The sequence below is a fragment of the Zeus faber genome (genome assembly GCF_960531495.2).
Source record: "Zeus faber genome assembly, chromosome: 2".
NCBI classification, from domain to species: domain Eukaryota; kingdom Metazoa; phylum Chordata; class Actinopteri; order Zeiformes; family Zeidae; genus Zeus; species Zeus faber.
The window spans coordinates 50,967,557-50,985,622 of record NC_137189.1 but is presented as its reverse complement, the minus strand read 5'-3'; the positions used below and the strand labels follow the sequence as shown (position 1 = coordinate 50,985,622).

Below are 18,066 nucleotides of genomic sequence, written 5' to 3'. Positions count from 1 at the left end.
TTGCACATTTGACATTTGAACCGTCTGAAATGGGAAAATGTTCCATTTGAGATCCAAGACCCGGAAATGGACCAAACATGGAAAACACTGTTCCACTTTCTGATGCATGTTCTGACCCAAACCATCGGCCGTCACAAAGACGGGATCCTTTTTCCCTGAACAGAACGAGGCTCGTCAGAACATAACCTGTGACACATCATCAGGGCTGTGTCATCAGCATCCAAGAGCAGCATTTGGAAACGTTGTTAAACGTTGTTATGGCCACTGTTGAATTTTATCAGAGGAAAATATGTTTTCACTGTTTTTCCGACTGGATTCTGAAAACACTTGATTAACACCTCACCAAGAATCCTCACCATGGGGCAAGCCACCCTTAGCAAGAATCCTAATGTCATTGCCATCCTTTTTTTGCCACTCATCCTTCTCTCAAGGGACCTGATGTTTGAGGCTTTAAAGCTTAGGATAACTGTTGTGCAAATGGGTGTCATGAGGACTCCAATATTTTACAAAGACGCTGCAGCTGATGTTGGCTGGCGGATACACCCAGATCATCCTGTACGACTGTTTGTTTTTTAATGTTTCCAGATCTTTAAAATGTTATATCAATATGGGATCTGTATATCTGTACTTTTGTGATGTTACGTTTTGAAATTAAGTTTAAAAAAAAAAAGGATTAAAAGAGAACATCTTTGAAGTAGATGGTGTTCACACGGCATGCGGCGGTATCATCTGATCAGCTGAAGGTGTTGTCTGTCAAGGCGTGGATGGATGGAAGCCATGGTAAAAAAGACTGAAAGAAAGACTGTTGGAACCAGGCTAGGACATCATGGAACGTTACTTCACTCTTTCCTGCCAAGTGGCAAAGGCAGCTGGGATCACTGGTCAACCAGGCCAAAGCACCAGTAGAGCTCTCGCCGGTCGACAGGATGCGACACTCCTCTCAAACCGTTCCTGAAGCCACTGCTGGACCAGTCGGTTCTTTGGTGAAAAGTTACGTTTAAATACATCTCTGGAGACGAACCCTGATTGCGTGAGTGTTGCGAGTCCGATCAGTTCTTGATATGTATGATCCACGGAGCTAGCATCTGCACTAACTAGCACGGTGCATGCTACGTGGGGGGTGCTGATGTGTAAAACATTCATCGATCCTCCAGTATGTGTATTATACCCCTAAAAAGTCTGTTGAACTTTAGGGCTTGGGTATAAATTCCATTCTTCATGAACCATCCAGCTTCTGTTGAAAAATAATAATTGAAGAAGGCGACGGATTGACTCCCTGCCTTCCTGGGTCGGACCCACGACTGGCTGGAGGAAACTCCTTGTACCAGCCACAGGAAAAGGAAAAGGAGCCACGGCTTGTTCAAAGTACCGGGCCTGGAGCTGGAAACGGGACAGAAACACCCAAAACCCAACGGCACGAGATGAGACTGAATTGACTGAATTTGACACTAAATTGCTTGAACAAATGCTTGTCAACAGATAGTGTGGAACATGGACAATAATACAAGCCATTATTTTAGTAACTCCAGACTCATGTTGTAATGTATACAACATGTATACAGTATATAACTAATCCTTCATGCCGCTCGGTCCACCTTTAGATCATTTTCAGACGCAGAATCGAACGCCTGGTTGGGGTCCTGTGACCGAGGCTAAGTACAAATCGGTAGCTAGCGTCCCAATGTCTATTGTGCCTATTGTGTTTATTGTGTTTAATGTGTTTATTGTGTTTATTTGGTCTTTTATGTTTATTGTGCCTATTTTGTTTATTGTGTTTATTGTGTTTATTATGTTTATTGTGTGCAAGTGAGTGAAGCTGATCGTCGTCAGTAAAAATTCTCCACAAAATGTATATGATGATCAAAAACTCATGGATGAGGACGAAGGCGCTGCAGCATCGATGGGCAGTGCGTGATTGGCTAAGAGTGAGAGGCAAAAGGGGGGGGTGGGGGGGGCGGCAAGGCGAGGTCCAATCAGGAGAGGAGTTCGTCCTCATGTGTTCAGCTTCACTCCTCCACGTTGGCCTCGTCAGCCGGCGGTCGCTCCTTTAACGATCCCTTGGAAATGGTGAAAACGCTACGAAAGATAGAAAGAAAAGTACACACACATGTAATTATTACTGTCATTTTGTAAACTGCACATGAGTAAGTAATATAAGTAAATGATGCGGCGCTAGTTCTGTCAGACAACTCGACTCGGCACCACACACTTCCACGACCTTCTATGGGTTGGCCTATTTCAACAGCGGACTCCTCCTGCACCGCCTGCTCTGCTGCGCTCCCTCCACCCCCCTGCATCCACCGGTTAGGCTCCACTCTTCTATCCAACCGGGGGATTCAAACTCAGCACTCCGATGGTCCTTTCTCACTTAGTGCCTGTGTTTGCTGTTCACCTCACTGGTGGAGGACACCAAAACTACAACAAGGCCTAATAAATAAAGATCATAACATCTAAGAGCTGTCTGTCAGAAATTAGGTTCTAATGTTCAAGGCTGGATGTGCAGACACACAAGACATGTGTTAACACTTCCATATGAACTCCATTGAGGTTCCGACTCAGAGTGACTACTACATTTTTTCACCTCTTTAATCTTTTCTGCATCAGCAACGTTATCCTCCACAGCGTGTTCTTTCAAAGACCACTGAATCTGAAGGTAGAGGTACAATTTAAAAAAAAGTAGAAGTTTTTGACTAAAAAGACATCTTCAGAACAAGATAAGAACAAACTGACGTGGTCATCTGGGCTCTTGTGGAATGGATGTGAAATGCCGTTCCCCGTAATCTGGCTTTTAATTTGAAATATGTTCTTACACACTCTTACCGTAATGCCTAGTATATACATGCACTGCAAAACAACGTTGGGGCTAGTTTGACCTTGTTTTTCGGAGTGGAGGCTGGCTTGACACAGTCATCCCATGCGGTTCCTGTTCCGGTTTTCCTGTGGTTTCTTTTTTGTTTTTTTTTAAGATCTATTTTTTCCTTAGTTTCGACTTGTATGATACAAACATTTTAAACGCAGGGAGGTTCTTTGGATCAGGACAGTGGATTGTGTAGTAGAGAGAGAGGGATCTCTGGTCCACCGTGTGTCCCATGCCCCCCAACAAAACAAATAATCCAAGTTTATTTTAGATGTACAGCAGTTGAGGGGAAATAAAAGCCCTGGTCACGTTTTTGAGGAAATATGGGTGCTGTCAATAAATGACATTGAGTTTGATTTCACTGTTTTTTATTTTCTTGTTTTCATCTTTATTTAAAGCCAAGCCACTCCCAACTCCTCTCACTGTCGAGTTTGTGCTTCTTTCACCGCAGAGTTGTTATTGAGTTGATATTGAGTTGACATTGAGTTGTTATTGAGTTGTTATTGAGTTGATATTGAGTTGATATTGAGTTGTTATTGAGTTGGTGTTCTGGGACATGTTTTCCGGTGGTTCTAACGTCTTTTGTTTTCAGGTATTTTTAAGGTTATTCCCACCTTTACGGGTAAGGTTATACCACCACCTGGCACCTCTGAGAAACCAGGAAACTGTCAACAGTGGATTCCTCTTTCTTGAAGTGGAAACTCCAGTTTATTGTGAAATTTCACAGAATGACTCCCCAAGCCCGGAGCTGTGATGTTCCAGAAATGACTCGGTGATATCGATGGGACATGTCCTGGATGGCAGCGCCGCGTAGCCCAAGCCTAGGGTTCTTTGGATGGAGAACCAGGCCATTTCTGGGAACGCTGCCAAATGGAGCTGATACGAATTAGAACATTTCTGGCCGGGGCCACTCGGTTTCCCCCTAAAATAGCAGTAGCTCAAAAGGTAGAGTGGGTCGTCCAGTAATCTGAAGTTTGCTGTTTCGAAATAAACACATGATACCACAGACATAAGAACAGACAACATTTTGTTCTGTTGGGGTTTACTGCCGTTACCTGGGCTTTTTAAAGTGCCGTGGTTTCTTCAGGCTCTGATAGCAGGACGAGGTGATGCAGGAGTTCTTCAGGTTAATCACCTGGTAGATAATGGGGTTGTACATGGCGGAAGACTTGGCGAGCAGTGTGGGAATCACAGACACGGAGATGGGCACCGAGTCCGGCTCACCAAACGCAGACACCACCGACACCACGGCGTAAGGGATCCAGGCGATCAGGAAGCCTGTGCAGATCAGCATCGTCACCTAGAGGAGGGAGGGTGTAAGATCACGTCAACGAGACGTCAAGACTTCACGCTTTCCATTACAATGAGTGTGAAACATAGACCAGGTTCCAGTCGTGTTACCGGGAATTCTCCCCCTCTCCTCATTTCTACCTCCGCAGAGATATACCAAGAGTGTCTGATGTAGTTATGAGGTCCATGAACCATCTAAGGTCAATCGCAGCTTATAATTGAATTCACAAATCAACATATAAAACATGTAAATTATAAAACAAAGTAGAAGGAGGAATAGAGCTGAGGAGCTTGAACAGCGGCTGTAGTGGACTGGATCTCTTGATCTTGGTCCCAAAATGACCCAACCCTTTTTCCCGTGAAGAGCACAGAGAACGCAGAGGTTCTCTGAAGAGCTTCTGTCACCAAGATGCTCCAGTGGCCATGAAACCACACAACATACACACTGAATACAAACAAACAAACAAACAAAAGCCCAGCGCACCTTAGTGAGCTTCATCTCCAGGTTGTGGCTGTTCTTGATGCGGGCATCAAAGTGCGAAATCTCCTTGGTGGACGACTTGACCTTTAAGATAATCTGGACGTAGGAGAAGACCATGATGCAGGTGGGCAGGATGAGGCAGAAGATGAGTATAGCCATGACAAAGGTCTGGCCCGACACAGAGGCCTGGGCCAGCCACCAGTCCAGCGTGCACGAGGTGCCAAAGGGCTCGGGCGCGTAGTTGCCGAAGCCCACCAGGGGCATGGTGGCCCAGAAGCCGGCGTAGAGCCACACGAAGACCAAGGAGAGGAAGGCGTGCTGCCGCTTCAGCCACGTGCCTGATGGGGGAAGAGGAGGAACAAACATTTATATCAGTGGCCATCAAATGGGGTATGAAACCCACACACACACTTAACCAACCACTCTGCTGCTGTAGCTTCTCACTGGGCTTCAATGCAACCCAATAAGGCAAACAAGACTCAAGAAAACATCCTTTTTTTATAATCAGGAAACTCTTCTCACCCTAAAATTGTACAGCCCTACATGTCTTGGTGTATTTTCACATGTTATTATGACATGATATTATCAATTTTTTTTTTACTGTTTGTAGTCTCTGATTTTTAATCTCTTACTTCCTGTTTTATCTCTTACTTTCTGTTTCAAGTTTCTAACTTCCTTGTTCTACTCGCCTACATCTTGTTTAAAGTCTAGTACTTCCTGTTTCCCGTCTCTTACATCCTGGTTCTGCACTCACTTACATCTTGTTTGTAGTCTATTACTTCCTGTTTCTAGTCTCTCACGTCCTGTTTCTACTCGCTTACATCTTGTTTCTAGTCTCTTACTTCCATTTCTAGTCTTTTATGTTAGCACAGATGTCCCAAAAAGGGCTGATTTGTGGATGTGCAAGAGTCAATAAAACCCTTTAATATCACTTATAAAGACTCTTATTATAATATGAGTTTCCTATTTTTAAAAAGTAGATTTAATGTTTTTTACTCTAAATTGTTTGCCCCATTGGATTGCATTAAAGCACAATGAGAAGCTGCAGCAGAGTGGTAGGTTTCTCAATAGTAAAGTGTTGAGCAGGAACAGTGATGGGAACCAGCACTTTAATATAATATAATATATTTTAACTGTTTCAGAACACAAGTTAAACTTGTACTGGAACTGGGGGTTTGGACCAGGACCAGGTCCACGCTGGACCAGGACCACCCACCATATCGGAGGTGGCAGATCTTCAGGTAGCGGTCCAGGCTGACGATGGTCATGGTGATGAGGCTTCCGCAGCCGAAGAAGAACCCGGCCCAGCCGTAGAACCGGCAACCCTCCCATCCGAAGAGCCAGCGGTGGGAGAAGCTGGACACCACGAAGAAGGGCTTCCCCGTCACTGGACCAGGAAGAGGGGGAGAGGTGTGAGAAAAGATGAGAAGGGAAGAAGAGGGTGAGAACAGGAAGACCACCGAACCCAAGGGCGCGGTGGAGGGAAGTCTTGCGTAGACAATGTGAAGTCTGCAGTTTAGCGCAGACACAACCATCTGATCTGTGGCTGTCTGGACCCCTGGGCCTCGCTTGCTGGGAAGCAGGGCACTCAGTTTACGTGACGCTCGGCCCGGAGCCCAGAGGCATTCTGGAACAAGGGAGCAGTCAGGGGAGAGTGGTTCTGAAAAGTATAAGGAATGTTTTGAGTGGTGTGAGACGTTCAGCCATTTCAGTGACGGACCACAACTTAGATCTGCTGCTCTGAGAATTCAAATTGAAATCAAAGAAATCCTGAGAAAAAGGAGCGATGCATTCTACTTAGTGATTTAAGAATTCCCAGTCCTCTGCCACAAAAATAATTTAAATGAAATAAAATAAAAGTTAAATAAGACTCAAAAAGATAATAGAGAGTGGGGGTACAAAAAAATTGAAGGAAATAGAGTTATGTTTATGTGATAGACTATTTGTATATACAGATATGTGCAGTAAAGTGCAAGTGAATAAAGTGAGTATGGAGATATACAGTACAGTATACAACAGTACGACACACCAATGCAGTAACACCCAACAGAACAGAAATACAGCGCAGTACGCAGTAACCCAGAACAGTGATACAGTATTCAGTACAGTATGCTACATACAGTACAGTAAGGCAGTGGGGCCTATGTGAGTGTCTCACTGCTTTTTGTTAGGACCCCTGGTGAGTTCAGCGTTGACAGTTCTTATGTCTTGATGTAGAAACTCTGTCTCAGTCTCTGTTCTCGCTGTGTGGCTGAGGAGGCTCTTGCTCGACAGCAGCTGGGACAGTCTGTTGTGGTGGTGGTGAGGATCCTTCATGATCCTGCAGCTCTGCTACTACACCTCCTGGTGTATAAGTCCTGCAGGGAGGGGAGGGTAGCTCCAGTGGTACGTTCAGCCGAACGCACCACCCTCTGCAGGGCCCGTCTGTCCTGAGCAGTACAGTTCCCAAAGCAGGCAGTGATGTTGCCTGTCAGGATGCTCTCCACCAGAGGACTTGAGGATCCTCACTGAGACCCGGAATTTTCTTTAGCTGCCTGAGGTGGTAAAGACGCTGCCTCGCCTTTCTCAGCAGAGTGTCTGTTTGTTAAGTCCATGTTAAATCCTCTGTGATGTGGACTCCCAGGTACTTGAAGCTGCTCACCCTGTCGACAGAAATCCCATTAATAACCAACGGCGTGTGTGTCCTCGGTTGTAATCCTCGCCTTAAGTCCACAATCAGCTCCTTAGTTTTGCTGACATTCAGGAGGAGGCTGTTGTCCTGCCAGAGTGACAGGTCAGCCACCTCCTCGCGGTAGGCCTTCTCATCGCAGTCGGTGATCAGGCCACCACCACGACGGTGTCGTCAGAAAACTTGATGATGGTGTTGGAGCTGGACCTGGCCACACAGTCATGTGTGTGCAGGGAGCACAGTAGTGGGCTGAGGATGCAGCCCTGGGGGTCAGTCCTAGCTCCTTTAGCTTGACAGCCAGTCTGGTGGGGACTATGGTATTGAAAGCTGAACTATAGTCGACGAACAGCAATCTTACATAGGCCCCTTCCGGCCGTCTAGGTGCGTGAGGATGGTATGTTGTACCTGGGAGACCGCATCGTCCGTGGAACTGTTCTGCTAGTACGCAAACTGCAGCGGGTCCAAGGTGCGGGGGAGGGAGGCACAGATGTAATCCTTAATCAGCCTCTTGGAGCACTTCATGACCACCGAGGTGTGGGCCACCGGACGGTAGTCATTCAGGCAGGCAGGAGAGGCGAACTTCAGAACAGGAATGATGATGGACCTCTTGAAGCAGGACGGGACCACCGACTCGGCCAGGGAGTCTTTGAATATCCTAGTGAACACCGGGGCTAGCTGGTTAGCATAGGACTTCAGTACTCGCCCAGATATGCCATCTGGGCCCGCAGCTTTCCTGGTGTTCACCCTCATCAGAACTGTATCAAATGAAATGATCTGATTATGAGTGACGGTCATTTTATCCGATTGCTTGAAGTGAATAAACACAAAGGAATCCTTCTCTTTTCCCCCCTTTTCATTTCAATCTATCCTGCATCATTCCTGGGTTAACAACAGGCCTTTCCTTGTCATTTATAATGTTAATGAAAAATCAAGAAGTAGAGATGTTTTTATTTCTCCTTTTAAGTGTAATTTCCAATTAAGGCAGTGAAGTGTTGGACGTGTTGTCGCCCCTCACTGGGGATGGGGAAAAATTTTGATGATTGAGTGAATAATTGTGTGTGACAAAAGGGGAAACTACATGAAAAAGGAGAAGTGGATCTCTCTGTCCAATCAACAATGGCAGCAATTACATTTGACATTTAAAGACACATAAAATATGTGTCACACTCACAGAATCACACCCAGAGTGGATGTGAACCCATAATCACGACACAAAAACAAACAGATAAGCAATCAAAATCCACAAGGTTTATTTTAAAACAAAGGGCAGGGGTAAAAACCAGGAGATCAGTCAAAGAAGGAAAACTTATCTGGTAGAGAATTAGGCAGAGAATCATGGTCCAGAGAATCAGGCAGAGAATCAGTACCATTGAAAGAGGTAGGGGTGCAAACTGTGCAAAGGACAATCTTAGGGTTCACTTTAATGCAAACTGCGGAGAGAGATCAAGATCATCCTTCCATATTCCGTATGATGTCAAGACAGAAACGTTTTGATAAAATAAGGTTATAAATTAACCCGGACTAGACTGAGCCGACATCACTACCATAAACAATGTTTTAAAGAAACAACAAGAAATGTAACTTCTCCATGAAAACATAATCTCTGTGTTGTTATGGATTATGAGAAGAGGGAAGACGCCTTCAATCATATCACCAAACTGGCTAATGGATGGATGGATGGATGGATGGATGGATGGATGGATGGATGGATGGATGGATGGATGGCAGCGGGAGGCGACGGAGCAGGGGTGCTCCCAGAAAACAACGATTCCCAGGATGCAAATTGTTGTCAATTTTAAAAGTCAAAAACCCCTCAAACAGATTTAGGATTATTGGAAATAAATGGACTTGTATTAGTAGCTTTTGATTTTATTTTTATTTTGTAAGCAAGTTGTTCGGCTTGTTTTTTTATAAAACTTTATTTCAATACTTTTAACATTTCATGTTTTGCTTTTATTTGCAATTTGTTCATTTTTTATGTTTGAATTGTATTGAAATTTAGAGTCCTCTTTCTACTCATAATTGCCTCTTATTCTGTATCATCTGCAATGATAAAAAATCAATAAAGAAAATATATTCAAGAAAAACAAATACCTGTCTTTATACAGAGACAATAAATGAACTATAAAAAAAATCACTGCACCGGAGACGTATTCATTAATACATTTTAAAAAGTTTGATATGGTACATATTAAAATCTCTATTTCCTTTTTCTAAGCATAAGTTTGTGAAATTTGTGATTATTGATTTCCTTCCACAGCTGTGATATTATTCTGATATTACTGTGATATTAGTGTATGTTAGTGTTATATTACTGTAATATTACCATTATATTATTGTAAAATTACTATGCTCTTACTATTTTATTACTGTGATATTACCGGGATAGTATTGTGATATTTTAGTGATATTACTGTAATATTACTATGATATTACTGTAATATTACTGTGATATTCGATTATTTAACTTCTTGATTAATCGTCTCTAAACTCTGTCCCAATTTTTATACCAGTTCCCTTGTCTGGTCCAAATCACAGCAACATTCAAAGATCTGACAAGAACACGAATTATGAATATTCTGAAGTGTATTGTTTTGGAACCAAACATAATAAATAAGATCCTAGTTTCATTGTTACCTCTCGGATTACAGCAGAGACACTGACTCACCTCTAACAATAAAACATATTGATCAGATTGATCGATGAACTCAAACTGGGGACACGGGACGTGGAGAAGGTTCAGAATCACCGTCTTGCGGAGACATTACAGGTCAGTGCTTTAATGTCTCCGTGCTCACATGGGGTTTCCTCCACCTCACGTCAGTAAGGACCCCCACCAAAAACATGCACCCATCATGGTCTGACCAGCGATGGACACTTATCACCTGGTCCCCGGGCGCGTCCACGTACGCTGCCCACTGCTCCTGGCTGTGGCCCCGGAGGAAGGACAAGCCAGGATGGGTCAATGCAGAGGAACCATTTCACCGGCACCATCAAAGCATGTGTGTGCAAGGGTGTGTTGCGTGACGAATAAAGACTCTTTCTTTCTTTCTTCTAACAGACAGAGGCAGAAAGGTCAGTTTTCAGTACAAACCACCTGAAAATATAAAGAAATGTGAATTCTAATGATGAACAGCATGCCTGAGGTGTATGTAAGCAGAATGTATTCCATGCGGATCTGTGCACTGGATCCTGATTGGTCAATATTGGAAACTATTAAATAATGACCATTGCCATGGAAACCACTTCACCGAGTTCCATGTCCCTTGTATGGCTCCGCCTGCATTCTCATTCTGAGACTAGTGAGTGCCACCATCTGGCAATGCTGCGTGGAAGCTACAGTGGAAGACTGGAAGAGATGAATGAAGACATCAAGACCAAAGTCCCAAACGTCCAATTCAGCGTCACATTTCACAATGAAGGTTAATGTAAAAAGTTGATTCATATGGAGGTGTATAGTTTGCAGGTGGGTATTTTACTGAGTGGAAGCTCAGAAACCAGACATACTAGTTATAAAACTAGACATACTAGTTATAAAACAAGACATACTCGTTATACAACTAGACATACTCGTTATAAAACTAGACATAGAAGTGATAAAACTAGACATACAAGTTATCAAACTAGACATACTAGTTATTAAATTAGACATACTAGTTATTAAACTAGACTTGCTAGTTATAAAACCAGACATACTAGTTATAAAACGAGACATTCTAGTTATACAACTAGACATACTAGATCTTCAACTAGACATACTAGTTATAAAACTAGACATACTAGTTATAAAACAAGACATACTCGTTATACAACTAGACATACTCGTTATAAAACTAGACATACTAGTTATAAAACTAGACATACAAGTTATCAAACTAGACATACTAGTTATTAAACTAGACATGCTAGTTATTAAACTAGACATACTAGTTATAAAACTAGACATACTAGGAATTAAACTAGACATACTAGTTATAAAACTAGACATACTAGTTATTAAACTAGACATACTAGGAATTAAACTAGACATACTAGTTATAAAACTCGACATACTAGATCTTCAACTAGACAAACTAGTTATACAACTAGACATACTAGTTAGAAAACTAGACGTACTAGTTATAAAACTAGACATACTAGATCTTCAACAAGACATACTAGTTAAAAAACTAGACATACTAGTTATAAAACTAGACATACAAGTTATCAAACTAGACATACTAGTTATACAACTTGACATACAAGTTATAAAACTAGACATACTAGTTAAACAACTAGACATACTAGTTATAAAACTAGACATACTAGTTATTACATCATTTCAAATGCACATTTCCTCTCATTCCATAAGTAACCGTGTAATAAGCCTGACGCTGGTTATCATTACTAACCCTAACCCCCTGGGGGATGCAGTTGGGGGGTTATCTGGTGATAAGGAGTAGTACCAAGACAGTACCTGAAATGCCGAAGTCGAAGATGGCCAGGTTGACGGTCATGAGCTCCGGCGGCTTTAACTTGCTCTTGCGCCTGAAGGACATGACGATGACGTAGCCGTTCCCCACGGCTGACAATACTCCTGCAGGAGACACATCAACTCAACCATATGTTCTGGAAACATTTCACAGCTAAAACAAACAAAACCTATTCCCAAGGTACTTAGTGTTTACGAAAGCCCTACAACATACGGCCACTGCATTGATTCTGTTTTATTGGCTATTTTCATTGAATATTTGGATATCGTTTACATATGTTTTAGTCTGGTTTTTTTTCAAACTGTTGAGCATTTTTGTGCCAGTTGTCTGCACAGCAACGTACAATATTTACCACAACAAATTCCTTGTCCTTAAAAATGTACTTGGCCCAATAAACCGATTGGAAGCCTTCACTGGAGTATCGTGAACTCTGTTCGATGAGGCTGAACTAAGTCATTTGTTCACCCTGTGGAACATTTCAAACTTCGACGGATCTCTTGGAGGACAGTTTGCAGAGGTTTTGACCCGACGATGAGAAATTGAGAAATCTTCACTTTTTCATACCAGTCATCGTGTGGGCGTGAAATGCTTCCATTTGGGTAAAACCATTCGTTTCTTGTTTCTTGAGCTTCATGATGAGGTTCTGCCCCCGACTGCCCCCTATTTAACATCCTTCACATCCTCTGTATAGTTGGACGTATAGTAAACACCTCTGCTCGCTTGCTGCTCACCATGGCAACCAACAAGCTCCTTATGGCAGCGATCGGTTTGTCTTCAGGTGCTTTGCTCCTCACAATAGAAGAGCCTCAGATAATGACTCTCTCTTATTGGGTTTATTTACCCACATTCAGCGCCTGGGACGGCCACATTGCCATGGAATCCACTCAGTGGGCTCCAAAGACTCATACGGCTGCCATTTTGTAAGTGGCCATGTGATGTAACTTGCCAAAATGTAATTAATTTGGCCCTTGTTATTATTTAATAACACCACATTTTGTAATAAACATCTTGAACCCGATGTGTAATAAGTTTTGTTAAGGTATGTTATTACCCACTACATAATATATAAACCTATAACATCATGTAATAACCTAAATAATAACATTTTTCACAATACAATAACATATTACATAATTACCAAACCTATAAAATGATGTAATAAATGGTTCCTTATCTAATAACCTAAATAATAACCTATTACAAAATGTAATAACCTAAATAATAACATTTTTCATAATAAAATAACATATTACATAATTACCAAACCTATTAAATGATGTAATAAATGTTTCCTTATCGAATAACCGAAATAATAACCTATTACAAAATGTAATAACCTAAATAGTAAGATATTAATGTAATAACCTAAATAACCTATTACAAAATGTAATAATCAAAATAATAACCTATTCCATAAGCCCATAGTGTAATAATTTGAATAGCCTTTAACATTTTGAAATAACCTATTGGTCAGTGGTTTTTACAACAATCAATATATGTCACTATTTAAAATATATAAAAATTATTGAGTTTGATGCAAATTTTAAATTCGGCCATGATGATTTTTTTTGGTCATTGACATAATGTGAAAAACAGTAATGTGACATCTACATTTTGGATTTTGACTGTAACAACACCAAATTTGGTAAACGGCAGCGGGACTGAGAAACACATTTCTACTGTAAATGAGCAAGATCGGTCCAATAGCATGGCCACCATTAACAAAAAAAACCTATTGTACAAATGCATAAAATAAGCTGTATCTCATTAACCGTTTGTCCGCTCATCATAAATCTTAGTAGTTATCTTCAGCCCCTGTTTGGAACTAGCTCTTTACCTACCACAAATATGTATCCTTTCTTTACAAAGAAAAGATCTCCAGAACGGTTCTTCAGGGCTAGGATATCAACTTGACAAGATAAAACGCTGTGGCAGTTCCGCCACATGCCACTCAAGTGGCCTTTTCAGGGCCCTCCAACACAGACGATGGAGTGGAAACATCACCGCTTTATTGTGGAGAGTGGACAAGGTGGAACAAGCCCGGAGCAAAAAGACCTCATGTCATGACAAGGGCTCCTCCCCTGTGTGTGTGTGTGGGGATGGGGGTTTTACCTGTTGCTCGTTAGACAAATCAACCAAGAAGCACATTATACTCTACTCTATACACTCTGATCCTGGGCCCCGATTACCCAGACCCAGGACAAGTGCGGCTGCTCAAACCACACCATCCACACACCACAAATGCTATTCGGGGAATAGGCAAAATAATTGTTGACGAAGATTAAACAAGGTTTCTTTGATTCATTTCTTGCACTGCACTGTAACGTTTATGCATTCTATGTATTCTTTTTTAAACATTATGCATTCTATGTCATATTACAATGTGTTTCTTTGCACTTTGTCTTAATGGTTCTGATGTTTTATGTAAAGCACTTTGAATTGCCTTGTTGAAATGTACTTTATAAATAAGCTTGCCTTGCCTTTTGTGAAAACCCAGTGGACAGAATTGCACCTAATTTCGTGCACATTGCTCACGCTCTGTGGGTCAAGTATAATTACATTATACATATATAATAATACAAAAATATATTATACAAAAATCTGAAGTGCCATATTGATTGGTGCATGTGAGCGTGTGCAACGTTTTTTTTTGGTTGATTGCGACAATGATTTTGGACCGATCTTTCTTATTTATAATAGAAATATGTATCTCAGTCCTGCAGTGCTGTTTACCAAAATTGGTGTTGGTGGATACATTCAAAATCAAAAAAGTAGATGAAGTCACATTAAGTAGAAATCACATTTCTCTTTTTCTTATACCGTATGTAAGTTGACCGTCCTGTCATTCTGCTGATTGTTTACTTTTTATTTAGATTTCATGACTTTCACCCAAAGCCTGTGTTTTCATTTTAATCTTTTGAGCAACAAAGTACTGACAGCCATCAGAGAGAAACCCCTGATGACCTAAGATCCTCCAGCGTCACAGTGAAAAAGTATTTGCACATTTTGCATAAACTCCAAAATATGTGGCGGACGGATGGACGCATGTGCACTACTGGACAAATCCACATCACACATTTGATGTTTTTATTTGCATCCCAGAAGTAAGAACATATATTATTAATGTTTTATATTAATAATATGTATTATTTTCTGTATATTAATATGATATCATATATTATTTAAGTAATTATTTAAGTCATTTCCCCCTGGGATTAAGTCATTTCCCCCTGGGATTATTAAAGTATTTCTGATTCTGATTCTGATTCTGATTATTCATAAGTAGTAATATGTAGTATAAAAAAACATTACATACTGTATATATGTATATTGGTTAAATATATTGTATACGTTTATATCAAATATTGTGTAATAATATCTTAATATGTTGAAAAAATGATGTACTAAAATAAATGTAAATTCTGCCAATTTAAATAACTCCGAGGATCTGGTGTGTGTGTGTGTGTGTGTGTGTGTATGTGTGTGTGTGTGTGTGTGTGTGTGTGTGTGGTTTGTGTGTGTGTGTGTGTGTGTGTGTGTGTGTGTGTGTGTGTGTGTGTGTGTGTGTGTGTGTGTGTGGTTTGTGTGTGTGTGTATGTGTGTGATTTCCAGAATAAATGCATGCTAATATGATTGCATGTGTAAACTAGCACTGTGTAATCAGGTGTTTGTGTGGCAATCCAAACAAGGGAATCGTGTCCAAGTTTGAGAAAACAAATATCAGCATCCATGCATGTGTGTGTGTGTGTGTGTGTGTGTGTGTGTGTGTGTGTGTGTGTGTGTTTAGAATAAAAAGAATGTTATGGCGATAATCCCATTTCACGCAAATAAGATGAGAGTCTGTTGTGGAGCAGACCGACTGACAGATAGACGGGCAGGCAGACCAATAGATAGATAGATAGATAGATAGATAGATAGATAGATAGATAGATAGATAGATAGATAGATAGATAGATAGATAGATAGATAGATAGATAGATAGATAGATAGATCGATAGATAGATAGATAGATAGGCAGGCAGGCAGGCAGGCAGGCAGGCAGGCAGGCAGGCAGACAGACAGATAGATAGATAGATAGATAGACAGACAGACAGACAGACAGACAGACAGACAGACAGACAGACAGACAGACAGACAGACAGACAGACAGACAGACGTTCTTGAGTTTTGCTTCCGAAGTCGTCTGTTGCGTCAGTGGATGTACTTTGAGCAGCTTTTGCCTGAATTGCTCCAGGCTGTGAGGTCACATCTGATGTTCCGCTCTGGGTTTTTAAAACAAAGGAGGAACAGAGCATCAGCTGATCTACGACGCTGCTGAAGCCGGACTCACCAAGCCCTCGTTCTGAGCCAACAAATCTTTTCAAGGACTCAGGAGTCTGGAGTCACTGCGGCAAAAGAGTCTGTTTTATCCGGGACTGGGCCACTGCAGTCAGACAAACAGGCCGAACTGAGTGTGAGACCAGTGGGAATCAGGGGTTACCCAGATAATCCCAATTCACCAAGACCCGACCGCGGATTCAAAAGTGAACGACTCTGTTTATGAATGTCAAAAAAACTGTCGACCCTTGGATGACTATTTGTCAGAAAATCGCAAAGACGACGTTTGTCAATAAAGTGAATTATGAAGGAGCTGTTGTCAGGGTTGTGATTCTTGTGTCCCATCCCTCAAGTGAGAGACTTGAGAGAAGCAGAAAAGATGATTTATTTGTGATTGCTGATTAATATCATATAAAAAAAAGAGCTCAGCATGATGACAAAGCTGTCATCCTGTCCAAACTGGAGGAGGAGCTGGGGTTTTGCCCATGCCAGGGTTGGAAGGCACCACCTCTGTCCAGTCGGTCCCAGGTCGGTGGTAGATGTGGTCAATACGGCAGCGGAAGGTAAAGACACCTTTACACCACCCACCGTCGACCCTCCGGTCTTCGCTGGCTCTACTGGGTCAAAGAACACCACCCGACCTGAAGTCCGCCCGCCACGTCTTGAGCTGGGGCCCCATCACGCTGAGAGACAGCGGAGCTGCACTTCAGGTCGGAGGTGGGCAGGTTGGAAGGTGAGACTGACGAGGACATTCGACCAGGGGAAGGGAGATTAGTCCTCCCTCTTGATTGACCAGAACAACGCCGCCTGCAACTCTTTCTCCTGAAAACAGCACTTTTGACATTGCCAAACACTTGACAGTAGGAGAAGAAGGAGAGCTTGCTGCCTCCTTCTGTGCATTCGTACAAATTGCTCATGTGCTTCAATGGCCACCGATGTGTGGCCACCGACCTCCTCTGCTACTGCTATGTAGGGTAGTGGGACAAGCACAGCAAGTGGTCTCCACTCTTCTGCTGAAGACAGCTTGCAGTATGACACCATCATGTAAGCCATCTAAAACACAAATGAGCTGGTGCCTGAGGCCTCATGACACCAACACCTTAGAAACGCTAGGAAGGCCTCGCATCCGACCTTTGTGGAGTTTGCTGGAGACAAAAATAGGTCCTTTGACAGGTGGTGTGACTTGACAGGTGGTGTGACTTCATGGTAGTGTGACGACGGTTGTGTGACTTGACAGGTGGTGTGACTTGACAGGTGGTGTGACTTGACGGTGGTGTGACTCGACAGGTGGTGTGACTTGACAGGTGGTGTGACTTGAAGGTGGTGTGACTCGACAGGTGGTGTGACTTGACAGGTGGTGTGACTTGACGGTGGTGTGACTCGACAGGTGGTGTGACTTGACAGGTGGTGTGACTTGACGGTGGTGTGACTCGACAGGTGGTGTGACTTGACGGTGGTGTGACTTGACAGGTGGTGTGATTTCCTTCCATTAGCGTCTTAGCAACAGGGAGCTAAGCTCTGAACCATGGACACGGAGCAGGACGTGAAGGACACGTTGACGTCGTCTCCAGCTCCAGAGCAGAGAAGGTAACGAGCTGCGACGCACATGTACTGTAATTAATTGCAAAATTTTGCACATTGTTTTAAATTTCCCCTTTAATTAAGATGGAGTGTTACATAACAATCAGGCGATGATGTCTCTAACCCACACTATGACACGGAGGACGACAGGAGAGCAACCTATTTCGCGTGGAAGGTGGAGGAACTGACCGATGATGCAGATGTAGACGGCGGCCACGATGTCGGCCTCCTTGGAGAGACGCGAGGCGAAGGGATCCCCGCCGAGCAGGTAGTGAGGCACGTAGCGCGAGGTCGCCAGCGTCTCGTTCTCCATGGCAGCGTCTACAGGAGCTTCACCCAGGTTCTGAGGAGAAGGAGGAGGTGGAGGAGGGGGATGGGAGGAGAAGGAGGAGGAGGAGGA

At 42.6% G+C, this 18,066-nt stretch overlaps 1 protein-coding gene across 1 annotated transcript in view; it reads right to left on the bottom strand.

Annotated features, from left to right (window-relative positions):
- Positions 1 to 18,066, bottom strand: part of opn5 (opsin 5) — a gene marked incomplete at its 3' end in the record, with an annotated part of 58,023 nt that overhangs the window by 23,680 nt on the left and 16,277 nt on the right. Inside the window, exons 2-6 of the mRNA XM_080023968.1 lie at positions 17,856 to 18,009; positions 11,753 to 11,872; positions 5,845 to 6,015; positions 4,632 to 4,966; positions 3,913 to 4,157 (exon numbers count right to left, since the gene is read on the bottom strand). Coding sequence (XP_079880094.1) covers positions 3,913 to 4,157; positions 4,632 to 4,966; positions 5,845 to 6,015; positions 11,753 to 11,872; positions 17,856 to 17,979 — 995 coding nt within the window. The 5' untranslated portion in view covers positions 17,980 to 18,009. The remainder of the gene's footprint in view (positions 1 to 3,912; positions 4,158 to 4,631; positions 4,967 to 5,844; positions 6,016 to 11,752; positions 11,873 to 17,855; positions 18,010 to 18,066) is intronic.